This window comes from Ischnura elegans, chromosome 8 (assembly GCF_921293095.1).
Source record: "Ischnura elegans chromosome 8, ioIscEleg1.1, whole genome shotgun sequence".
Lineage (NCBI taxonomy): Eukaryota > Metazoa > Arthropoda > Insecta > Odonata > Coenagrionidae > Ischnura > Ischnura elegans.
Window position 1 is genome coordinate 96,964,010 of NC_060253.1, and position 26,856 is coordinate 96,990,865.

Here is a 26,856-nt window from a genome sequence, read left to right on the forward strand (position 1 = left end):
ATAAATGAAAATCAACCGCGTGATCTCCCACGTGATCGACCGAAATTATGGCCACCAGTCACGTGCGCACCTGGGCGTGTTTATATGTTCACTTATTGCTTGATCGAAGGATAGGCGTGGTGGTTTTAGGGATTTGGCAAATGAAAGACAGCAGACACATTTCATTACTTGATGTATATGTATAATCTCTCTCACCCATCAACATACTCACATTCTCATTGCTTTATTATTTATACACAGTTTGCTTTACAGTTTATAAATGCAGTGGCTGCGGGGAGGAGGCGGTCAGAAGCAGGCGTACCACCACCGCAGCTTTGAGCCCGTTTTCCGTCGGGTTGGCTGCAGTTGCTGTTTGTGCAATAACTCGTGCGCATTCAGACAAAACGTCTATGGCATTGAAATATTGGCATCGATTCCCCGGTTAATGATCAACTATGATTAAATGTAAGACTGAAACCCGAAGAATACCTTTGGAAGAGATCTGAGATTTACAGTTATCTCTCGCATCATCTTCTTCATGCAAAAACGATTGATAACATCCCAGCCCTTGCTAGTTATCATGGTTCATGGGCGCCGGTAGAAAAATAGTCAGAGGGTTCATTCAGTGCCGTCCCTGAGGCGTTAGATTGCCAGGTGTGGCGATGAAACATTTGTTTAAACAGTAAAACTATAAAGTATTTTGTTACGAAGGAAATTTTTATTTGCTCTTATGAATAATATTTTCCTTTTCTAAATATATTTCCTATTTTAATTACAAAAGTAGCTGGTAAAATTATTTAACAAAATATTTCACGAGCAGAGAGGTGCAAGTGCCCCTTGGAACCTCCCTCCCGGCGCCCATGGTATGGTGATGCAAGTACGCCTGAAAAACACCGGCGACACTCGCCGCGTTTATCTATCTCCTTACGCCATCTTTGTTTGTTGCGAGAATACGTATGCCGTATTGTTTCGAGATAAAGTTTGTATTCTAAATCAAATGACTTGGCAGCAGTGCCTTTCCATCATCCTTTTTCCGACATTTTCAAGATATTTCTCAAGATAGTATGAAACTGGAAAATTTTCCTCTTGTCACCACGTCCTCCGTAACAAATTAATGAGCAAATTATCAATGTTGCAACACTAGAAAAGACGATTTGGATGAGTTTTCGACGCTGCTGAGGCGCCACGGAGACTTGGATTAGAATGTGGGTATGCCTGTGTTTGTACTTACAATTAGCTGCTCATATAATGGGATGTCATCTCGTCGATTCATATAAAAAGGAAACTATTGTGTATCTTTTTTTTGCTCGTCTAATAGGTGCGTATGTATAATTATGTAACATTTTTAATTTACGGGACGCAAGAGTCAGGTGTGAGTGCGTGAACAACATTTAACAGGGCAATTCACGTGGCTACGGATGAAATCTGTGAATTGTATCATTGGTATCATGTATGCAATTTTGAATGAGTGATTGTGCGTAAGAGACACCTGTGTCCCGCAGAGAAGTAACCATGAAGAGAGCTAGACTGTACCGCGCGACATACCCGTCGATTGAGCCAATTAGCTGGGATAGATCAAAGAAATATTGGGAAGCCTTAAACTTTTCAGTGAAAGAAAACACATGGACCTTCCTTCTTCCTCCGTGGACAGCATCGGAGAGTTCTTTTTCCCCTCACCTTCAGTCTGTTTCTCTTTCTCACTGCCGCTGGCCTCGTGGCGCGCGTGTTCTCGACGCCAGCGCTCTCTGGGAACAGTAGCGCCACGGGCGGTCGGAGGCGACACCGCGAGGCGGCGGCGTGCAACCTCCATGAAACAGGCTTGTGCAACAATGGAACACCCTCTCACAACAATAACAACAGCAACAACAGTCGAACCAGCGACATTTTTAGTTAAGGCTCCGTGTTTATAACAATTTGTAGCGTGTGCAAAGGTTATGCGTAGGTACAAGGGCACCTCTTCCGGGGGATGGGGAGGGGAGCTTCAGTTCCAGCGCTGGCTGCTACGCGCGCTGCTCTCGGTGCGGGTTTCCTTCCAAATAGTCGGATCGAGGCGGCGTTCACATTGCAAAGCAAGCGTTTCTGGAATCGCCCAGCTACGCTTATTCGGGTTGGGACGGGGCCCGCCCTTGCCGCCGCTACAGCCATCTTTTCGATGGGCTCTCAGTGGAATTGTAATTGCGTCTTCCGCGATCACTTTACAGTGCGAACGCCTCCAAGAAACCTTTCTGCGAACTCAACCTCTATTTCCTTAAGGAAAAGTGTGTTCGAAATGCCTTTTTTTCTGATACTGTGGCATTATCATACTTCTGGCACTCTTTTTTCTGTGTTTACAAGGCTTTGCTAGTTGCGCAGTGATCTTAAGCATCTCCAAAATATATACAGTGACAGGTGGGTTGGGTAAAAACACCTTTTGCGTGGCTCCATCTTGATTCAGCCCGATGGTCCCTAAATATAAACGGCGTGTGTTCGTGAATTTGACTCTTCAAAGCCTATTCTCGGGACTCTGTTATTTTCTTCCTTTTCGGCCCAGCTGGGAACCTGGTGAATGAAAACAGTTGCTCCAAGCTTCTCATCGCATCACATCTAGATTGAATGGGGCTGTGCGTAGTAATAATAATGTAATGTTCCCATACCAACGCTCGTTGTTTCAGCTTCATCATTTTAGAAATATTCCTACCTTATATAATAACATCTCTCTTGCTTTCATCTTGAGCGTCATGACTCTTCCCGAAGAAATGCAGTGGAATAACATTCAATTTTGAACTTCGTAGCTGAGAGAAGCACTAATGCGAGATGAAGAAGTCTTCCTTATCATTAGCTTCCAAGGAGAAGTGAAAGATTTTGGGCCTTCATCGCATCCAGAGCTGTGCCGCGCTGAGGAAACGATGGTGAAAATGGGGTTCCACACCGAGTCTTGGAGAATATGTTGTGATTCGGAGGAAACACAGGTCGGAGAGAACTAGGTCCGTGGGTGGCGCCAGTGGACGTGAGGACGGATCGCGCGCGCGCTTTCCCGCTGGCCACCGAGCCTCGAGAGGTGCCACACTGCTGGTGGTCGGTTGGGCGGACGGGCGAGTGGACCCTAGGACTTCTTGAGCCTCCAGCTGTGTCGTGGCGTGGCGGGCGGGGAGGCGCGCGGAGAGACGGGCGCGGAGCCCGCCCGCTCCCGCACCCTCCACGTGGATGCGGCGTGCGGCATGAGCGGCGTGGTCCGCGGCCGGGCGCCCGCTCCCGCGTCGGACAGCATGCTGAGCCTGGATGCGGATCGGTGGGGTCCGGGAGAGTCGTCGGCGAGGAGTGATGCGGGCAGGGAGGCGGAGGATGGGCAGGAGCGGAGGCGGGCGGGCGGCGTTGGCGGGAGGACGCGCGGGGAGGAGCGGCCGGAGGTGGGCGGCGACGTACCCTTTTGAGAGCCCTTGCGGCGGAATATGCGGCTGAAACGGAAGGGAAATCAATTAGCCCTCACAGCTAGCCAAATATACTTTGATTATATTAACAGTTAACCCGCCAACGTTAACGCCGTTATTGCCAGCTTATTTTTGCCTGGTATACTGAAGAGTTCCAGGGCTTTTAGGCGAATTTTTAGGTTTGCACTTAAAAATTTATATAAGCGTAACATTTTAAGAAGATAATATTTCTATGTATTATTAATGCTTACGGTTTTGAGATATACAGGTATTAAAAAAACAGTTACAAAAGCTACACAAGGCACAAAAATTAAAGGCGCGAATATAAATAAACCGGCCGATAGATCGACCCCTGGAACTCTTTGCACGTACTCCAGAACCGAAAGATCGGCCCGCTGGCTTTATAAGGGCTAATAAAGTAATAAACACTTATTAGTTAAATTTTATAACAGATAGCATGGAACATAACCTCATTCATTTTCTGCCCTTCATTCATAGTTAGGACTCCTCAGATCTGTGGGTGAAGCCCGGGAGCACTTCACATTTGCCATTATCGCATCTAAGCAACAAGAGTGTTGGTTTTTTCTGGCCTGTACTAAGTACCGTCTCTTATTATGCAATGACTCCAATTAGAAATAGAAATGTCGATTTAACATGGTGAGAATGTTTACATGCGAGCCACGCTGTCGGTAAGGAGCGTAAGGTCGTCTCGATTCGTTCGATAAAACTGCTAGGAAGGAGAATTCGAGCGACCGTCAGAGACCTCACCTCTTGCTGGAGACGCGGCAGAGGCCGGTGGGACACACCTGCCCGTAGGCGCACTGCCCGTCACAGATGTCACGTGACAGGATCAGGCTTTGGTAGGAGACGAGCAACAGTTGACACTGCTCCTCGTCGGAGTCCACAAGCGCTACGCTCGGATATCGCTCTTTGAGGCGACGGCGCTCCTGTGCGGAGAAAGAGGAGAGACAGGAGATGGTGAGACTTGACTGCAATGGTATCTTTAAATCTGTGGGGTTACGACCCGTGGAGCTATATCAAAGTAGAGGTCATTCCAGAGACAAAACCCTGTGGAATGAGTCCGTAAAGTTTTGGGGAAAGTTTTCTAATAATTTGTGGGAAAATTCAAATGCCTGTTTTGAAAGCAAAGAGATGACGTTATTTTACAAGAGAAAAATATCTACCCTACGCTGGTTATTTTTATCGAAATCTATGGGGTACTGGATAGTACTTAGCCCCGTGAGAAAGTTATCAATATATGAGAAATCATCCATGAATCTAGCGTGTTTCTTTTTATCAGCAAATTGAAGAATTAGAAATTGTGAGGCATAATGCATTTCTTCCTCTGTATCAGGTCAGGGTCTCCTTTATTAAGGGCGTTTTCGAAAGCGATAGATTCAAGTTAATTTGATTTCGAGTTCACTTGTTGAAGATGGACAACGATCTCATATGGTATTTCACGACACACTTCCAAGGGAGGTGACATCTTGCGATCATAGTCGAGTTAAAAAAATGAGCGTCGAATTTCCAATAGTATCCATAAAACCGAGAATATTAGACATTAATAGAATAAGTAGGTTATCAAAAGGTATCGAATTTATTAATGCGGAGATGGCCGCTAGATGTCTCTTTTGTATGAGGCATTTCTTTGTCTTACGAAGATCGTTGTCTTACGTCATCAAGTGAACTCGAAATCAAGTTAAATTGATTATTGGCACTGGCAAACACGCCCTTCAACTTACCGCGCCGCGCATGCGCAGATTGGTGGACTATACTTACGTCGGCGAGCCGCGACTCCTCGAACTCATGTAGCTGCTTAAGGAATCCGAGGTTCGGGTTGGCCACTGCTCTTCCCACGCGTACCACCTTGAGCGCTTCCTTCCAGTTGAGACTTGTCACGCTCATTATGTACGCCACCGCCACCGTCACGCTGCGCGACATGCCCGCCAGGCTGCAAAGAGACGGAATCTCGTCGATCACTGTGTCGCTAGTCTCTGAGAGTACCACGGCTGGTGGAACACATTAATAATTTTGAAATTTGGGTTATCTTTTAATTGATCAACAAATATTTCGGCTAACGTCTGTTGGATCCCAAGTCCTCAGTTTATTTGATGGGGAGTATCGTTGAATAGGAGCTAGTTGTGCAAAACGTCAATTTGATGCGGCTGTTTGTTCTCATTAAGTGATTTCTTTGATTTGATTTGATTGTTATTGATGATACTTCGAGTTAATGAATTCATTTGAATCATAAAAAATGATGATATAACAATTTGGCTGAATTCCTGGTAGGTAATGTCAGTTCTTAAGGAACTGGCTGACCTGTCGAAGGACTATTCAGTATCTCAGGCTATGCGCGTACACCTCCAGAATCTCTCAGAAATGCGAAAGAAACGGTACACTCTTAAAGTTAGAGGCAGAATTATCTTCAAATTTCGTTAGACAAATCCGTTGGGGTGAAATTAATTGGGCTAAGAAACAAAGAAGTGTAAAAAATGTTTTTTTAAATAAGTTATGGATGGTAACTTTTATGATAACACGCTTTTTTGCAGAACATTTTGTATAAGTTAACCTTGGTACAGAATTAAATGCGTGCACTGCTATGGGGAAGTTTCGCGGCAATTTGTTGGTAGTCTGTCGAAAAATGTAGGAATTAACCAAGGCTACATATTTTCACATGTCTTTTTAATTATTCGATATGTATACGCGTTCACCCTCAAATTATGCTCCGCATTATGGTTGTAAAATGGACTGGACTGATTTCACTCGAGTTTAATGGTCAGGCGGACAGAATCGAAAATGAATGGATGCATACTGAGTAGAGAGAGAGAGTTAGAAGCAAATTCGATCATTGAAACAGGAAATGCGTTGGTCGGGCAAAATATTGGTCCCAAAATCATAACTTTTTCATGAGGAGTCATGAGAAGGTTTCTCTGGACCAGGGACGCAGCTAGAAATTGAGGCTAGAGGGGGGTTTCAGGGGCAACTAATACTGGGGGTCATGGGGTAAAGTGCCAGGGTAAGCGTGAGGTGCGGGGGCCGTCTCCAGAAAAATTTTCAGATGAATGGTTCAAAATCGTGAGTTTTACGGCCTTCTGAGGGATATTTTTATTAATCCTCACACTATTCCTTAAGCAATATTAATCAAGTTAAGTGAAATAGATTTAACTTAAAAATTTCTCTGAGATCTGGGGGGGGGGGTTTATCCCCCAAAACCCCCCTCGCTGTGCCACTTCTCTGGACCACCAGAGAGTCGAGCGGCGCATGCAGAACTAAAAAAAAACTGGCTGAAAAGCATTTCATGAATAATGTGTGCTAGTGTCGTAGTTGCTAATTTAAACAGCGTAACCATGGGTTCGTCAGTGGTTCAGGTTGATGATGACTCGAGCTATCTCAATTGAAAAGTCTGTTAAGTGTATATCCGTTTATTTCCGTGGTTGAAAGGGAAATAAATAAGAAGAGGAATAGGTAGAGGACCCACCAGTGGATGAGGACGTTTCCACCGCGCAGCCTCGCCGCGTGGATGAAGTCGTTGCACAGCGGGAAGAACTGCGAGAGGTTCTGCTCGGGAGAGTCCGACGCCAGCACGCACAGGTAGTGCTTGTCCTGTCAAGAACCAGAGTCATTCATTCACTTGAGGATATGTCCTCTCCAGTCTACTCAACGCATTCCCAACCAAGAGCTTGGCGGATTTGTGGTGAAATATACAGCCACATTTTGCCCAAAAAATAACGAGGATAGGTATCCAAGATAGATGGCATGCAGTGAATTTGTAACGGCCGAGTTAGTGCGTCAATAATTTCAGTACTAGAAACTCGTTTGTCTACGAAGAAATTCCTTTATCCTTTTTGACGCCAGTTCATGCATCGTTGAACGTATCATCATAGTGAGGTTTCCAAGGGAAATTTTATTTTTTTAACTTGTAAAATTATGATTCAAGTTCTTTCCACCCGCAAATAATTCATGCTTGTCTTGATTTTAGCATCCTTCTGACGGCCACATTGGAAATTAACGTCACTGCTTACAGTGCTGCCATCGGTCATTGGAGTCTCAAAATGCTCATGGCAGTCACTGCCTTCATACGGGCTGAGCGGAGAGGCACAAAGTAGAGTCGTAACAATCACCTGCAACTTTTGGTTTTTAGATTTTCACTGCAATTCGATGAACGTGTATAAGATATAACTTCATGTGCCGCCACTGTATTGGGGATAATTAAAGTGACTCTGATGCTTGAAACCGCGACTGCTGCAATTGGAAATTCTCCAGGTTTCTAGCTGTGCAGTCATCCGCCGCACATTGTTATGGGTTCACGGAAGTCGCCACTCGCGGCGCTGATACTAAAGCGATCCGAATTTCACAGGGAAATAAGCTATACTAGGGATTGTTTACTAACATTTATATTCGTGATTTTTTCATTTATGAATTCAAAACTTTTTAATGCCCTTCCACATGTGATAATCTTTTAAAAATTTGACAAAAAAGTATCGCTCTGCCGGGTTGCAGGTATTTTTGAAAACCTAGTAAAAAGAGCAGGAGGTCGAGGCATTATTCAAGCTTCTATGTAGCGGACTCAGGCATTTTTTCTGTAGTTTATATGTTTAAAACCATTTAAATTTTCTATAAAGCGAAGGGTGAAATCTATTACAGGTGAGATATGAAGTGAAACACTTAGCACTTTCCACATAAAAATTTATTAAACTACAGTCGGCATGTTTCGACACTATTGCAGGTGAATTATCCGTGAGTTATGATTATTATTCTATCACACAACAAACTCGAAAAGGATGATTTCGATTTGTTTTTCGAGTAACCTCTTCTGACAATTTGAGCCGAAGACTGAAATTCAGGTACGTGTTCACCATGGGGCGGAATCTAGTTGGAATTCAACTGATCTTGTGAGAATAAATCTAGAGAATGTACATGCTGGCGCGAAATTCACTCTCGCGAGGATCTTCTACCAGCAGTCCTCAAAACAGGTTGAGCCAACTTAGTCTCACAATCAGTATTTGTGGATCAAGAGTGCTTTCGTCAACTGTGGAATGTTCACGGATAGAGATGTCTAGTCTGTGGCAAGTAGCAGCTGCAGTGATTTTTGCCTGATTAGCAAAAAAGGAAGCACGGACATGGAATGGACGAATATGTGTAAGACACTGGATTTCAAGTGTTGATAAAGAGGAAGTTTTAGGTACTTGCAAAATCGTTGCGCGAGCCATTCAATAAAGTTTTGAATCCATGCGTATAACATTCCGCGGTGTGCCATCAGCCCCGCCCACAGTATTATTATTTATTTAAAAAAATTGTATTCATCTGGTATCGTAGATTGTGCCACATACTGGCAATCTCCCATACCCTCATTCGTAAATTTTCTGTAGTCTTCTTCAATGACTTTGCTTTTTTGTGTCCATCCCAATATTCCTTACTCGCGATATTCCTGGATATCTTACGGAATGAATTAATTAGAGGTCAGATTTTTTGCTCATTTCTTATCCACTTAGAAAGATATGTATGTTCTAGCGTGAGAAAATGCTCTATCTGACCACTCAAAGCAATATCAATCTATTCAGACACTATCTCGATGTTCGCACTGTAGTTCTTGCACGACAGCAGCTCTACAGCGAGAGCGGACAGTCACTCTAGCTAGAATGCTGTCTGAGATGTTCACATTGTTGACTTTTCCGGTAGAATGCTCTCATCAGAGAAAATATAGCAATAAAATTTGTAGTGTACATGAACATAGTGATTCCCAGGGGGATAGAGTTTGTTTATCGCCCGTAGTATTGATTGAGATGGAGAGAGAAGTATAGACAGCCGTGTGAAGATTGGGCGAGGGTGGTAAGTGGTCTTACCGGGTGCAGGCGCCGCGCCGCGTCGTGGATGGCCACGATGTGCGTGATCTCATATCTGTCGAGCTGCGCCGCGTCCTTGGAGTCGCGGTAGTTCCCCACATACAGCCCCGGCAGAACCTGCGTAAAAACAATAAACGGAGAAAAGGTTAGCGTGCGTCAGCGAAGGGTCTTCCACGTTTTTCTCGTACGTGATCCAAACTTTTTTATGCATTGAATACTTTTCTGCCGCTGTAGTCCCCCAAGTTGCAATACTATCATGGGTAAATGTCTCTATTCTATTTTAGATCTGTGTTTTCTGTGTCTTTACTGGGTACTGGGTGAAATTTTCTTGTATTCGTATACATTACTGTTTACATAAGCTCTTTCTCAGTAGGTTTTCGCTGGTTTTTCACCGCCCTCTTCTAGAGTGGGAGTTTTCCTGCTGTGGTTTTTTCCCATAAGGACGAAAATCAATCCTTATGTTTTTTCCTCGTTTGTACTTATCGTTTTTATCGTTCATATCTTTTTTACTCTTGGTAAATGTAACTTTACTCACTTTGCATTTTTTGTTGTTTTTTAAAACATACTTCTATGTATCTTTTGTTTTAATTTGACTGCAGTTAATTTCAAGATTCACTCGATTATGTATTCCTCTGCAAATATTCAGTGTATAACGAGGGGTTAGATGGAAGATGGGCTTTCTAGTCTCAATCTCGTCCAATAAAGGCGAATTATCATTATTATTAATCGAATAAAATATTCATGGCAGAAGGATAACTAAGAAATAGAGGATTATAGGCACCGCAGTGCAAGTTCCAAATTCAACGTAATGAGATCTTATCTCAACTGTATTCATATGGCTCGTGCTTAATATTTCTACTTGATTATTTTATGTCGAAAGCTAAACTGTGTATAAAAAGTACTTTCCATATTTATTTCTTCAACTCTTATTTCTTATTTGACTCTTTATCTGTGTTTTCAAGCGCAATTGAGTAAAAACGGATGAAAGAGTGTCCTTATTTGTATATTTTAAATATATTTAATTGTTAAAATGGAGATGAAATGAAACTTAAATGGCTTCCGAGTAAGGATCAACTTCACTACCATCTTCTTGAATAGATATGCCTGAAGGCTTCATAATGCATTTGCATGATCAAAATAGGAACGGAAAGGAAATTTTCCCCAATAATTTATTTCCATTATCGATTATGTAAGAAAAGATATGCCGTATAAAAGTAACATATAAAATTTACTACTTCTCTACTTTGGTTTGTAATCCGGTGAAACGGAAGTGGTGCTACAACAATAGATTGCACCAGCTTAAAATATCGCAAGATTGTATATGAATGGATCAGTTCGGAATGATTGCGGAAATACTCTAAAGGCTTATGCTCGAAGCGAGAACTTGAAAGTATGTGCCGCATTATCTCCAACCTCAGCGAACAAGTAACATTCGTAAACGCGCGTCCCCGAAGTCAAACCAAGCGATGTACATGAGGGCCAACGTGTAACCCTGACTCTAATGTAAATTTGAGTGTAAACCTTGAATTAACCCTTTCTACGAGTACATGTATCCTAGTATTGATTTTGATCCTGCCATTAATGTTCAGTTTATGAAAAAGAGATGACACTCTGCCACTAGTTTATTGCGTACCGTAGAACGCGTTTCGACCGTTATGCCTTTCCCAAGGACACCGCGATATTGTCAGTTTCTGGGGCCGGATTTATTCTCTTAGGATGAGTGGGGGTGGTGAGTGGAAGGGAAAGGTTGAGCTGGGGGTGGGAAGGGGAAACCGCCTCTCCCGTGGCGTTACATGTCCTTGAAGAGAACCATTCATGTGAATTTGACCAGGAGATAGTCCACGTGGAGAGGAAAGGCCGCAGGCTCGCCGAAATAGAACGAACGCCTCCGTTTCTGCGTGAGCGCGAACTGCAAAGTGGTCCAGAATGCTGGAAAGTACGGCACGGTAACCTATCGAAAATAAAGGAGATCATGTTTCCCGAAGTCGTTTATAACGATTTTGACGTCCGAATGTAAAAAAATCAATATTTTCGCAAGTACAGAAAATCTGGAATTGTGTTTCAGTACTCTGGAAATCTTGTCTACTGGGAAGTTCACCCAGCCAGGAAAATATTTTCAATAAATTTTTGTGGTCCCCGCATCAAGCACGATATAAACGATTTCCAGAGAAGGAGATATCGCCTATTCCCGATAAAACACCTTGCTCCAAGTCACTTCTAATCGCTAAACGCAAGGTAATGCATTAGTAGGAGCATAGTTGGAGGCTTTTTTCGAGCGTAACTTTCGAATACGCAATCATCTTCCCAGTATTTCACAAGCATTTCAAAATTTTAAATTTTGGATGATAAGCTGAATTAGCTGTTATTGCATAGCAAGATATAGGTAAAACTGTATGGTCCTTTTTCCTAACTCATTACATTTCATTGAAGGTATTACATAAAATCAATTTACAGCAAAAATTTAATTAGCGTATTTTATGTTGGTTGTCATTAGATTAAAAAAAATACTTACTATTTCCTAAAATTTTCCAGTTTGGAGAACTCAAATTGGAGTCGAAAGAGTGGCGATATAGCCTTCTGAAATCGAGGCTTATGTAGCCGCGCACTGGGAATACACCGGCAGTCTTGAGTGCGCTCACTTTCAGACTGGACTATGCCGACTTGTGTATTCCCAGGAACTTTCTACTATCGCTAGTGTAATTTGCAGGGATTGTCATAAAATCCATTACCCGCCAAACTGTTGGGGGGAAGAGTTAATTTTTGGGTATATCATCCTTATTTTCGGGCTCTCTGGACCACTGCGCGCCGTCCAAACTGCTCGGCAATGCGTCGCCTTTCCTCCCCTCCCAAAAAATGGTTTTCTCGGATCCGCTTCTGCGCATGCGCAATCCTGTCCATTTCTCCTCTCTTCAAGTCGATTCCCGCGGTGCACTCTGGGCGGATTCCAGTATCTAGGAGGAAAAAAGTCGAAGGCCCGACTTTGGAGCTGGGACAAGTTTTGATTTCAGCCTTTTTCTTGGGAAGTGGAAACATTCTTTTTCACCCTTAGGATCACTCTTGTGGGCACAACATGACCGTCTGGGCTATTATAATAAACTCATTTTTCTGAAACAATTTTTTTGATCCCGATACGTTGAATTATGAGTGAGAAGTGAGGTGCGAGCATGATATGCATGCTTCAAAAGACTCGTTTGAAAGACTTGGATAGTAAATCTTTAAGATTTTTTAATACACGACAAAAATACTTCCTTTCCACGTCTTACACAATATAAAAAGTAGAGTGAAGAGAAGCCAATTTCATGTTGACTTTATACGGGTATCAAAACTACCAGATGTGCCTGGCGCAATTAAAAAAAATGAAGGGTGAAAGCGTAAAAACACATACTATTATGAATATGAAAATGATGCTCAGGAACTAGTGATAATGGTAATTATATCACTTATGATTTAAGCGTCGTAAAAAAGCCAAATTATTATACCTTGACCATCGAACTGGAGCATTAGAACAATTAAACCCACGACCATGGGATGCGCTGATTCATGAGACCCTTCGGTTGAGGTTTGATGAGCTCCAAAGAGATTTTCTCTTTAATGATTATCTATTGTTTTTAATTTTTTCATGAAAACCTGTGTTTTGAGATTATAAAGTTAAGCTGGGCAACGGATGAAAATTCTTTTCCGCACAATTTGAAAAAAAAATGACGAAAGTTATGCAATAATGGGCAAAGTTCATAGGAATGGTTATGTTCACCCACATGTAAATGATGCGAAGAACTATGGTATCTAATAGCTTGTATGGATTCTTCTCCAATTATATTCTTTGTGAATTAGTGTACATCTTACGAGTTATTTCTCAAATTTACCCACCAAACAAAGCCACAATTGTCGTCAAACATCGCTTTTCGGAGCTTAATTTCATAAATATAAAGAAATCACTTAATTTTCTTTGAATACATTATTTTGAGAATATTTACTACCCTCATCATTTAATGCTCAAGTTTTGTGATACATAGCTCCTTTCGCCCGACTCTGATGTTGTTAAGGGACAATATAAAACTTAAAAATCGAATTACATCCAACAAAATAAATCATGCGCAATGTAACATAGCGAACACAGGAAAATGCGTAATTTACAGACGGGAAGTTATCAGTTCTTATCTTCAAATAATCACAATCATTTGAGGATTACGATGCTATCAAAACTTGTGGATTTTGACGAGTGGTTCTTTCCCGTAGATGGTATGGTCTGACATCTTTTATAAAATGAAATTTACTTAGAATTATGAATTCAGTAAAATTTTATGGATAAGGAAGAATCCATTTTATGTGTATTTAATGTTTTATCTCATTTTAAATCGTCTCTTCGAAGCACAAATTCCGTTTTTTCCTAATAAATTTTTATGCGGAGTCGCACAAGTTGTATATTGACGCTAGGCAACTATATATAATATGGATTGTGTACTTTTCAATATGTTCCATGTTGATAAAAAACATTGAATATATTATATAAATCGGTGTGAATAAATACGATGGTATCCATTCCATCGGAAGTAAGTGCAGTAATACTATCGACAATATGAAGAAGAAAAACTAGAATGAAAAGGATATTCACACTACAATTAGTAATGTAAATATTAATCAAAGCGATACTAGAGTAGTTAAAGCGAAAAATTAACTCCTATCTTCCGTCAACGCAAGACCTTCAGATTTTGAGGCATATTTTTGGAGACACAAGTGATTTCTGGCCAAAATGATGTAAGTTCTGTTGGTCGAATGGGTTTCCATCACTTAATCATGTGTTTTGGACTTGTCTCTAACTTTCTTAAATAACGATAAATTAGGTAAATAGAATTTTTAACCGTCAAATACCCCTTAAATTGGTGATGATTAACGAATTTTATATGTTCCCTTAAATATAAGTCAATTTGGTATATTTTATGCACCAAGTTAGAGGAAATAATTTTTTATCCTATATCGGGCATTCCGCTCACTTGGCGGAGATCAAATGAAGCTCTCTCTACTTTATTTTCGCGGATTCCAGCTGGCACATTTACAATAGTGATGAAAATACATTCAAATTTTTCATTAACGATTGGCGCACCTGATCGGTTTTACGCGAGTCGGGAATGGAACGATCCATTTATTGAGAAATGAAATAGTGCTCGTTTGCCTGAGGAGGCAATATAAAAAATTAAATCTCTTTCTTAATTTCCACAGGAATTTATTTCACCGACCTATGTTTCAACTTAAAAGGCCATTATCAAGGTGACAACATTTGAATGAGTCAAAACAACTTTTGTAATTTTCTTAGAAATTATTTTAATGATACGACGCCTGTAATGTACTCAATTTACTAATGTATTCGAGAACGACTCCTCAGCGTCGAAACGCGTGGTGCCATTAAAATATTTGTATGAAAATTACAAATGTTTTTATTCATTCAGCATGAATTTTCACAAAGCGAAAGCCGAATCAATCGATTTCTTCGTGAAAATATTTCACCGCTAACCACCTTATATATAACATCAGGGTGTTGGGGGCGTAGAGGATCAAGGAGGGGAAGGACCCACTGAGAGGGGTGAAGCAGGGAAGGTGTTGAGATAAACCACTTCTCAAGATCCTGTGGAATCCAAACCATATTCGCTGCTGAAATGGCTCTGTTAGTGAGGTATTCTTGGAAAGATGAGTATCGAGGGACAAAGCCCTTTTTAAACAACTTTTGTAAAATATGCCGAGGCTCACGATGAGGTACTTGACGTAGAGTTACCGATATAATTTTGCCTTCGTTCGCAGGATTCCGTGGCGTTGAATGCATGTCGTCGATATATTCGGGCTGAGTCCGCGTATGTTGTTGAATAATAAACATCAGTTTCAACAGCGGAACACCAAAATTCTCTATATAAGAGAGGACCATGATCTTCCAGCCATCCTTCACCTTAGGACGCCATCAGAGTAGCTGAAGAAACTTTTGTGGATTATTGAACAGCATAAGAGGACACAGCCCGAAAATGCCGGCATCTTCATTTTGCCTTAGTTGCTGTACAAACTTCACAACGTAACATTTGGTTTATATATAAAATAGGCTGCTGAAAAGTCGGTAATATTTTCAAAACACGTTGAGAAAAAACGTCATCCCTTCTCACGGTCATATAAGTATCCACTACCAGATTGTGGTATCAAAGTCTTACTTTCGAAAGGCCTGGCCTACGTGTCATTGGATATTTATACCCTGCATCCTGAGAAGGGGCTGAATTTGGGGAAGGATTAAAGGAGAAGGGCTCCTCCGTGATGAACATGACAAAGCCCCAGGGTTAGGATGAGCTTGGAAGTGTTGGGATTAAAGAATCTCGCGCTGTCATTGAGGCGAAGTCCAGTGTTCCAGAATGACGAAAATTAAGGCTCTGTAACCTATTGAAACCAAAGTTGAGTATTTATAGGTTTTTGAGGTCGCTGATTACACGAGTCGCTGATTACACGAAATATAGAAATAAATATTTAGCTAAACTAGTCAAAACAGGATTTTTGCGGATAGGGTATCACGAGGTTTAGTGGTGGTGATTAGAAGTATACATGAATGGGTGATAAAAATATTGGATTTGGAGTATACAAATTGAAATTTTAATTTATAATAAAGTAATCATGTTATAGAAATAAACAATATCGAGTTAAGCTACTCCAAAGAGATAGTTCAGTAAAAGATATAATTAATTTAGAGGTGTTAATTAGTGTTTTTCTATAATTGAATGTGAAAAAATTGAATGTTGGTAATTGATATGAGCGCAATATTTTAGTATTTAATGAAAGGGAATAAATAACATTATTGAAACATACAATGAATATTTAGCTTAGCTCCAGAACAAACAATGTCCAGTGGGCTGCGTTATTAGTTCAGGTGATGAATGTAAATAATAGAAATACTGAAAACATATCCAGGAAAGCGATTTGATCTCGGATGAAAAAAAAATCAAAAAGTTTGTGAATAGTAAAAATCTGAAATCGTGTTTGGATATTCTCGAAGTCATGTCACTTGGAAAGTCTTTCTAGTTTAGAAAATGTTTTCAATGAATTATTTATCCCAAAAAATGAGGCATAGTGAACATCGAACACAATATTTATGTTTCCCGGGAAATAATATATCAGCTATGTACTGATAAACTTCTGGTTGCGAGTTACTTGCTCTGGCTATACGCAAGGTCCAAAAAAATCAGTGGCAGGATGTGAGGTTGCCTTCATTTTTACAGCATAAATTTCGAATCTACATACTTATTCATGGTGTCAAACACTCATTTTAAAGTTTTAACTTTATAGATTGTATTTGCTTATTTGCTGACGCGAAAGTTGGGAAATATATCACTTTATCACAAAAATGAACAGTGTAGTGCCGAAGTAGCCCGAAATTATTATATCAATTAACTTCATTTAGGGACAAAACTTTAATAAGGGGATGGGGTTTTCAATTTTTCTTGAATGAAGTCGTTTTTTTTTTAATATAGGAAGATAAATTTGTAACCTATAGAAGTATAAATGAATGTAATTTCCTATGCTTCCATTCCATTTCTTTTAACGTGCACATGTGTTCAACAAATTTACCGCAGCGCGAGCTACCTCTACCACATAAGTTACCGTTGTTTCCGTCCGTGGTGGAATTCAATACTTTAAAACTAATTGATCTTGTGTACTTACAGTATGCAATATTAAATTATCTCGAAAATCAAGACAGCCTAATGAGTCGAAAAAAGATTGAGACCACGTATCTACGAGGAATCCATTGAAATTCAAGGAAAAAAAATCATTTTCCGTAACCGGAATAGTAGGCGGGGATGGCTAAGAATTTGCGGTAAATAAATTAACCGAATCCAGAATTTTTTAGAAAGCGATTTTCCAACTTTAAAAATTACGTGGTCATAGTGAATCTTTGTTCCGTGTCGAATGATGTCAAAAAATGTGTCCGCATGCAAATAAAAGGTAAATTAACTTGTTGGATATGGAATGAATATTAATGAAGCGAAAGTCATTGCTCGGAGTGATAGTGCCGTCCCAAGTGTTTCGCAAGGAAGGCAATTCATAAAGTATCCTTTCATGTGTCAAAAGAACTTGTTTTGCAGTCTACTTGAAACACTTCATCTGAAAAGGTAGTGCAGGTTTATGCACCCAGTAATATAGGCGCCCGCCAAGAATTCTCATGGGGTAAAAGCGCCCATGACGACTTGTCGGATAACTAGCAAGTTTGCACAAGCATTGGATGGTACTACCTCGTGGACAATACCTCACCCGCCAGAGACTCTCGTATCCTGCAGCATAGGCAACTTTTAAAGAGTTGTGGGTTGCACGTGTCTCAGGATGACGGCCGTTTCCTCTGCGCATTCAAGACTAACATTTTGTTCCTTCATTAACTGACACGCTGAGCTCGATATGGCGTGACTGCAAATTTTCGTCACACCCATTTGTAAACGATTTTTTTACGGAACTCAGCATAAAGTTTAAGTACCACCTATTACGATAAGCATTAAAATAATGTTGAACAGAGGTTTATGTGAATACGTATTCCGTTTAATCCGTAAGTCACGATAACACATCTGCGATAAATAATGATTTTATTTTAGGCATTGTGTGTATTGTGGATGGAAAATTAAATGAAATTTCCATTGTATCAGCCTTATGCAGTCTTCTGAAATGGGCCCATTATTGACAAACCACAACTGAATCAATCGATTATTGCGTGACTCATCGAGAGCGACGCAGAGACATCAGGAAATGTTAAGTATGTCGCAAGTGATGAATTGATTGGTAAAATTTGCTTCCAAACGCTGTTGCATAACCATCATTGTATGAGTAATATTACAGTACGAATCAACGTGTACGGGAAATTCGTTTGAATTACACGGGAGCTTTTTCAGGATAGATGACAAACATTGTTATCATAAACATTGTATTCCGCTCCAAAATACGAAAGTCATCGAAGATGTGAGGGTATCTTCAATTAGGATAAAAAAGAAGGATAATTAATGTAGGATGGTGGATAAAATACAAGGTGACACTTCATCTCTTATTGCTTTTTAAATTTACGCAACTGAGCATCAATGACCGACAGAGAGAAAATAAATAACGAAATGAATGAGATGGCTGATAAAATTTATTGAATTATGAAATAAACCTATGGATAATTGTTCATATCTTGCTTTCACTATTGTATGATTAAATTGTGCATTGGGAAACCTATAGATCACGGTCAATATGTCAGGTTCACTTGTCAAATGGCTGCTACTTATTCAATTGTTTACTAACAGTAACGGATAGTCAAAGGCAATGCCGAAACCTACTCTCTATGGAGATGGATGACGGAGTAACATGGTTTTTTTTGCATGAAAAACCTAAATTTTAATGATAAATTCATTTTATTCCCGAATTAATTGGTTTAATAAACTGTTTTGTTTGAATAAAACCTTTTTTTAACTTTACTAGATTAAAAAAATCAAATAAAATAAAAATGGAAAGCTCCTCAGGCACTGCATCACGAAAATTATTGTAAGAATGAGAAATGTGAGAGACACTTGCTGTTGAATAGTAGACATGACAGGATTATAATAAAATGATGTTTATTAGACGCGATTTTCCATTGCTAGGCATAAAAATATTTTTCCAAAAAATGTTTTTGATTGACATTACTGAATTACAATATGTTAATTACTGCCCACAGTCTCCAATTAAATTGAATATTTTGATACCGTTTGGACGACTTTTAATGGCGAACAAAGGATTAGGTTACGCTGTGGGAGGTATATTGTTCAATTTTGCCTCCGAAATGGGAATTTGTTTTGAGGACAATTACGCTATCGAGAAATAATATTGTGTATTCATGTTACATGAAATGAATGAGGTGTAATATTTATCGTTACCTCTAACCACTGCGGTTTCTTCTCTCATTGATCGAATCAGTATTATTCCCGAACAAGCGAAGGATGAGAGATATTTTCGATATTTTTTCTTGCCTGTCCTTGAAAATCATCCGCTCTTGCGGCAGATGGTGTCACAGATGTTGTTATCGACCTCTATCGAATCTCTTCCTCTCTCCTTCACTCTCGTGGAGGATGGGGCAAGATAAAATGTCACCTCGACTAGATATGACGTTTACTCCTCTCCTGAGGAGAGTCAATCGTGGAGCAAACCTTTTCCGCTGTATCAAAACTGTTATCATGATTTCTTCTCTGCTATGATTTTTTTCAAAGCTGTTTCGTCGAAGCGGGAACTTAATTCACTGTACACGTTCATTCTCTGCTTTAAGAGGATCTTTTTAAAGTTCCTGGATAAAGTGCGGAACGGTGGTAAGGAGAGAGGGAAGTGAATACGGGGGTGGTTGCTTTTACGGGGAGGTAAAAGTTCCCCTCAGCTCTGGTCCTCAATGGGAAGGCAGGATCGCTTGGGTGTCCTGCACAAAAACGGCGTAATTTTCGGTTGTTTATGTTATGGATGCAAACGACGGGTCGTTGGCAGTGGATTTAACCTTTCCCAATAAATTCCCAAAAGAGAACGCTCGCACTGGTAAAGTAACTTTCTTGCCACTTTCCAAAAAGTACTTTAATTTTCCTCTTATGACTTGTTTGGATACATTTTGTATTATTGCCTGGATATCGTCGTCTCATGACAATGCAAAAAACATGGAAAACATTCGTGGAAGTAAAATTAAAGTATTCGTGTAAGTTTTCCGATAAGTTTTAATTCATTAATTTGTCCAGAGTTCTGTCGTTTGAAGTCTGAAACAACTCTCAACAGAGAATGGAAAATTTCACCCAAATCCAAATTCTCCCTGGAAATAGTCAAAATAGAATCGCCCGGGCCGAAAACGGTTTTTTGCGCAGGTGCCGCCAACTTTAAATGTTGCTTTACCCCGCGGTGCGGCCAGCTCCTCTCGCGGCAACGAGCGGCCAACGAATCGATATGTGCCCTCATCGACCGTCGAGCGGCACACGAACGCCAATGTCCTCAGCGCAACCGTCGCGGAGACATCGCCGCCTCTCACTTGCCCGCCAACGGACCGCCCAGGGAGGGAGGCGTGATCCGAAGGCGTGGTGCCGAGGTAGAACACTGCGGAGAATGCGCACTCGAAAAGGGCCGATGAAGGACACACCGACGACGACTGTCGACCGCACATATCGAGAGAAAAATCTCTGAATTGATCTCCTCGTAGGATAACCTTCCATTTTATCATTAGGCACGTTGTTCTTTTTGCTCGGTATCAAAATATTTCGCCAAGTTCGTGTCGCATGTTTGATACTATTTTGACATTACCGAGCTATTTTGTTATTGTTGCGCACAGGTCTATTCTAGGTACAGCACATTTGGTTTCGCTAATGGTAGCTCGCTTCGCCTCAATGACGACGTCGGAATTCTCCTATCCCATACCCTTCCATCCCTAACCTTACCCCTAGAGGTGTCGTAGGGCTATCATCGCGGCGGGGCGCCTCCTTGACTTTTTCCCTTCCCTTTCTCAACCCCCCTCTTGAAGTGCGAGGGCGCTAAACGTCTTGGACTCGAGAGGTGTCTCCTCCGTTGACTCACTCTGGGTATCGACTTCCTTTGCGGAGCACTCGTTGGGCGCAATTCATGCAATGTTATTCTTCACACTTGGAAACACTCCGTCAACACTTATCGTCGGATGCACGCTCAAGTCGGTGGCGGGGCAGAAGGGTAGGGGGCTCGTACCTTGTTCATGCCATTGCCCATGGCGGCTCACCCTCCTGTCTGCAGATGCTGTCGGTGCTGTTGTGTCACTCCTCTCCCAATGGCTCTGCTGCGGTCGTCGCGGGGCGGGAGGGGGCCATCCGGACACCTCTCCCCCTGCCTGCTCTCACATGCCGACTGGCGCTCTTTCCTCGCGCGGCCGACGGGCGGCGACACTTGCTCTCACCCCTCCCCTATCCCCTCCTCATTTCGAACTGTACCGCGCGGCGGCGCTGTGTTCGCTCATCCGTCTCCTTGCTCATCGATAGCCGCTCCTTTCTCTTCTCCTTCTCCCGCCCACGCATTGATTGGCCCATTCATGGGGTCGAGAGTGATGCTGCAGCACGGTGCGGTGCAATGAGGGAGCGGAGTGCGATGCTCACTTGTTTCGCTTGCGAGCGGGGTGCAGCTAGTCTCTTTAGAATGTCCTGAATTTTTTTCGCGTAGAATAGGATTATCGCCGCTTTTGATGTTTTTGATGTTGAAAGTCCTTTCACTTGGAAAGTAGTATTTCGTAGGAGGAGGGCCTACATTTAAATGAAGCGTGTGCGTCAAGGCCGAATGCCATCCGGGTGGCGGCCGAAGTGTGAAATTCGAAAGCATCTGCTCTCGAGATAGAAGGAAATTGGGGCGGAAGAGGAATGGTCTGTCCACAAAGCACTTCCATATCCTTAGTGGTCACGTGACAAATGGCAGGAGCACGATAACTACTCTTCAGTGGACGTGATGCGCACCTCATTTTCCGCGGAATCCGAAGAGCGCAAATGGCTGTGCGTGTGGGGGAGAGGGGATAATAAACAATTTTCCGCCTCATTTACTGTTTTCTATAAAACTCTTATTTTCTATAAAACTCTGCAAATTATTTTTTCGTGTTGGCAGCAATGTTCATGAATTTAATTAAAATTTCGTACCATTTTAGGTGGAAATTTGTTTAGTAAGTTTAAATTAACTTACCTCTCCCGAGTTAATATAATTACCGGAAGTTATGTGGGGATCGTTAAAGAAGTTACTCCCAAATATGGCGACAAGAAAACAATACAGGTTTATTTTCATAAATAACTAGCTATAAAAATCTCCACATGAGCACTAGGAAAAAACCAAGAGGGTTTACTAAAAAATACGTAAACGTCTTGCTACTGAGTGTATAAAAATATCAAAATTGGGCCTAGAAAGTTGCTTAAATCGAGTTTAGTAAAAATTTCAATTGCGATAGGCGTTTTGTTGGAACCGGGAAACCTCGGGTATCGCGTCATGATGATGAAATTATTCGTGAAGTAAGATTTTCCGTAAATATAGTTTTTTTAGGGTACCAAAGGTTCAAAGTGCTTCCATGTATTGAAAGGCATCTATGAAAAATGAGCGGATGAGTTCTGAGTGTGAATGTTTTCTTGACGATCTACAAGAAAGGTGTCCGAAAAGTGTCGCCACCCTGGAAATCATGGTAAATGCTTGAAAGAATTTTAGTGCGCGGCATACAATAATGCATGGAATTTTTAATCCTTTATAAATATATCGGCTTTACCAACCGCCAATTTGAACTTAAATGAAGCTGTAATTCGATATTCCAGAACTAATTAAGATAAGGCATAAAAAGGGAAATAGCGGGCTAGTGATCATTAGGTATCGTATATTTGGGGTGACTTTTTCTCATTTTTGGGAGGTTATTACATTATAAACCCACGGCATTGTTTAAAATATGTTCAAAAAAGCCTTAAAATTTACTTTTAATGCGTTGTTTTACTACATAAGAGATGTGCAGTGGAGTGGAAAGTTTGTAGGGTGAAATACAATGGTGCATAAAAAGTTTAATTAAATGTTGAAGTACTTGCATTATAAAGGGTGAAAGGGCCTGTTTGAGTTACTAAAATTATGGGAATCATTCCTTCCCCTTGCGATAATTTCAAGTTTTCCTTCGGGATACCCTCTAAATTGGATGAGTAAATAAATTTTGGGAAAATAAATTTTCACCACTATTGACACAAATGAGGCGATATATTTCCTTGTAATTCCATCAATTGCCTACTTCTCTAGCTTTCCGCGGTGAAAACTCATCGGACCTAACCATTTTGCTGATAATTTGGTGACGCATACGAAGAGCGTTCCTACCTACCACGTTCCTACATATCTGTTAGTTTCTGTAGGCTCCTTGCACCAGCATCGCGTGATTTGCAGTTGTTTACGCTATTGGGAACGATTCTTATCCTCAAAGAGCGGTTTTCCTTTAGGGAGTAATAAACCTGAACTCCATTAAGGTCTGTAAGAGTATTCGGCGAAACTTTGAGGAAATGCCTAATCGCCATGAATAAAAGCCGTAGTAAATTTCCGCACTATTTAAATATGAAAATAAATGTAAAAACTAGGCCATCTACGGAAAATAATAGCGTTTCCTTTCCTCATAGGGAAATCTTTCCTTTGTGTAGAAATAGCAAAGCACGGTTTCGCTAGTAGTGGGCCCCGTCGTCCCAATGACGGCGTGGGTTTTTCCATATTCCCTATCTTCCATTCCTGTCCTTTCTCTGGAGGCGTTGTCGGGCTCTCATCGCATCCTTATTTCCTTCTCTATACTTCCCCTTCAGAGGTGTGCGGGTTAAAAGCAAAGGATTTATACCCTGCCTTCGGTATAGTAACCCTGTGAGCCCGCATAGGGTACTCGTTTCACCCGTCGAAACCAGGTCATTCAACATTAAGATTGTGTAGAAATTGACTACCGTCTTCCATTCTCACCCAATGAGGTCACCAACTCTTAAGAAGTGGGCACTGGGCATCAACTTTCGCTTTTTTAAACTTTGAACGAATGGGAGAATGGATGAACGAGGAAGATTTTTTTCTCGTCATATCTTATCTTTCCCTTACATCGGTCGAGTTTGTTAAATTGCTCAGCGATTTCGGGTCCGACCCCATTTTGCCGAGTGGTTTCCGAGGCGTTGTCCCAAGGGTGAGCGCACGCCACCTTTGCCCGAATTCCTATCCGAGTGCTTTAATATATCACTTTCTTTCTTTCCTCGCCAGATGAGCGCAGATTGTGGGGGATTCCAGAAGGAAAATATGAAATTATCCCAAGATAAAGACCACCCTCATTTGTATTACTTATGTCTGCGGGGCCCTATAATGCATATTTCTCACTTATCTCAAGAAAAAAACAGTATGCCATTGCTCTCCAATTAGAGAAAAGGTAACAAGATAAAACTAGCTGTAGTTATATTCCACAATTTAAACGGAAATCTTTGTGAAAGCGTAAGACCCGAAATCGCTCGCATTTTAGCAAATTTGACTAATACAAGGGATAAATAAGTTACGACGAGAAAAAATTCTTCAAACAGCCATTCTCGCACGATCAAAATTAAAAAGACAGCTCTTGAAAATGGCGTCTAAATTAACGTTGAATACGATTTAGATAAAAACATAAGTGTGGAAAATGACCACGGCTGTTTCTATCTTGTTAGTATCAATTTCCACAAAGTGAGCTCATTGGCAATCGACCGGAGTAGAAAAGGTCTTTTTTCAGCCTTATGATAAACAAACCATGTGTCAGTGATGAATAACTTGTTAATCCTCCAACACCTTATTGCTTTCTCTCCTCGGTTGATTCGCATTCCAAGTTCAAATTCTCCTATTTCTTTCCCATCCCTCCTTTCCGTTTTACCATCACTCTTCGAGTTTTCCTACCCTATATTACTCGGATTATTTCTTCTCGATGCTCTTATATCAAATCTAATTTCTCCTCCTTAATGTTGCTTGTGGGTATGTAAACTTGAACCACCAAAGGTTGGTGGCTCGTGCCCCAACTTTTACCTCTACATTCCTATCGCTTACCTTATCACTTACCCCTTCCTTACCGTGGTTCACATGTAATACCAAAGTCACCCCTCGTTGACTTTCCTCGCTACCCTTATTTACAGCCCTGTACTCATCACTTCAGTCGTCCCCACAATCACTCCATCTTACTTCACGCAGTATCAAAGCATCCAGACATCCTTTCTCCATTTCCCTTTTGATGTTTTCTGGCTTACCCACCCTCATTATTGAGCTAACATCCCTTGTCTCAGGATTCATGGTTCCCTTCTTCCTCTCCATCAACCTGGCCTTCTTTCCTTCTTTCTTGGGTACTGCTGCCAATAAGTCTCTGTAAGGGTTTTGCATGACGGCGACTGTGAGGGACTTGTCCACCTCGCTGGTGGGAATGACAACCGCCTTTAAGGGCTGCATCCCATTCGATGAGTTTCCGAAGCTTATTTAATTGTACTGCATATTTACAGAAAAGAGGTTGTTCATAGGGTGCGTCCTTTTCGACAGATTTTTTTCCGCGACACCATCACGTGGACTATCTTTCATCTGTCTCCTAGCCTTCGACCTTTTTAGAGCCATTACTGGTGGCAATTGAGAATTACTCTCGCCAGAGCAGGTCTAGTAGTCAAAGAAACGCGAAATCCATTCCACTACGACAAGTTCCAAGGGAAAGGAGAGGGCGTAGAGCTATATAGCTAACCCTCTGTTTGCCATCAAAATTCACCCTTTAGTTGAGTCATTTTTTTCTATGTAAACTGGCAGCGGAGTGAATAATTCATTCGGAAACGGTGTTTGGCTTTTAAAATTACCGAAACCATTTTATTCACCTACACAAATTTCATTAAATTGGCAATGTGAAGCAGATTTCCACGTAAAATATAGTTAGTATGAAGTTGGATTTGGAAGGATCTCTTCCTTAGAAGTCATTCCTATAATCGTTCGTATTCTTGATGCCGAATCTTCGTTGGAACTAAGTTAGCTCCCGAAACTGATTATTTAACAAGGCAGCTTATTTACTAAGCCGTGGTAATGGAAACCAATAGTATCACCGCACAGTTACTTCAATGCATTTCCGGGAGGTCGAAGAACCGCGCAGCTCTCGAGTACGTTAATGTAAATTTAATTTTTTTTTCTCTTCATGTTTTTTCAGTTTTGGTGGAGTATTTCAAGGGAATATTAAAAAAGATTATTTGGAGTTAATTGGAGTTGCTATCAACATTTAAATATTTGCAATGTGGCCTTTTTCCATTAGCACCATTGTACCTTTGTCTGCCTTCTCGATAATTTATTCGTGGTCTTTCTCTAGTTTTTCAAAGTGAAAATATGGTAAAGTATATTTTTAATTTAATTCCTAGCAATGGATTTTCAGATTATAAATCCCGATTCCATGAATTTAATTTACTGAAATTTTATCCAAGCGGTCACCGATAGATAAATGAATGATAGTACTTTCCATTAGTAAAAAATGCGAAACGCTAAGGTGCCAATTCTCAGATGGCCTTATCGCAGTCAATTGCGATTGCCTAATTTCAGTTCGAGAGAAGGGCTTTTCTTATTTTATCAAAAATGTTAGCTGGAAAAATTAAAGTAATAAGCAAATGGGTCTAATTCGAGGGTAAAAAACGGAAAATTACACCTTCCAGTAGAAGTCATGCAATGGTTCTCATAACGAATTTTTTATTGCCTACTTCGTACTTTATAATTTACCTTACCGGTTAAAAAGCACCTACAGAATGAATCAAAAGTTAGTGCGCAAACTTTGCGAAATTTAGCCACGATGATGGGAGTAATAATGACTGTAATAATCCCCACAGCGTTTATTCCCGCGACCGTTGTCAGTCCTTATTGCGGTCACAAGCCTCAAGTGATAGTGGAAAAGTCAGTGCCAAAACCGGTTGCGGGAATGTTATAGAGACATTTTAACTACCGTAAGCAACTGGAAAGGTCGTGTCAAGGTTAGGTGCTAAAAGAAAGGCAGTCAGAGAATCATAATATAAATAATATCACTGGTAAAGTATTTGCATCTTTTAATACAAATTACATTCGTTATGAGGTTCATTCAAAGCATACGTAAAATTTATGATTCAAAAAATTCGTAAAATACATGATTAAAGAAGAAAAAA

The 26,856-nt window shown here is 40.9% G+C and overlaps 1 protein-coding gene across 1 annotated transcript; it reads right to left on the bottom strand.

Moving 5' to 3' along the window:
• Positions 1–155: 155 nt before the first annotated feature.
• Positions 156–21,098, bottom strand: LOC124163917 (dual specificity protein phosphatase 22-like). Its single transcript, XM_046541025.1, has 6 exons — positions 20,930–21,098; positions 9,230–9,346; positions 6,865–6,989; positions 5,166–5,337; positions 4,155–4,333; positions 156–3,413 (listed from the first exon to the last, which is right to left on the bottom strand). The coding sequence occupies exons 1-6, from the start codon at positions 20,948–20,950 to the stop codon at positions 3,062–3,064; spliced, it is 966 nt and encodes a 321-aa protein (XP_046396981.1). The 5' UTR covers positions 20,951–21,098; the 3' UTR covers positions 156–3,061.
• Between the last annotated feature and the right edge of the window lie 5,758 nt (positions 21,099–26,856).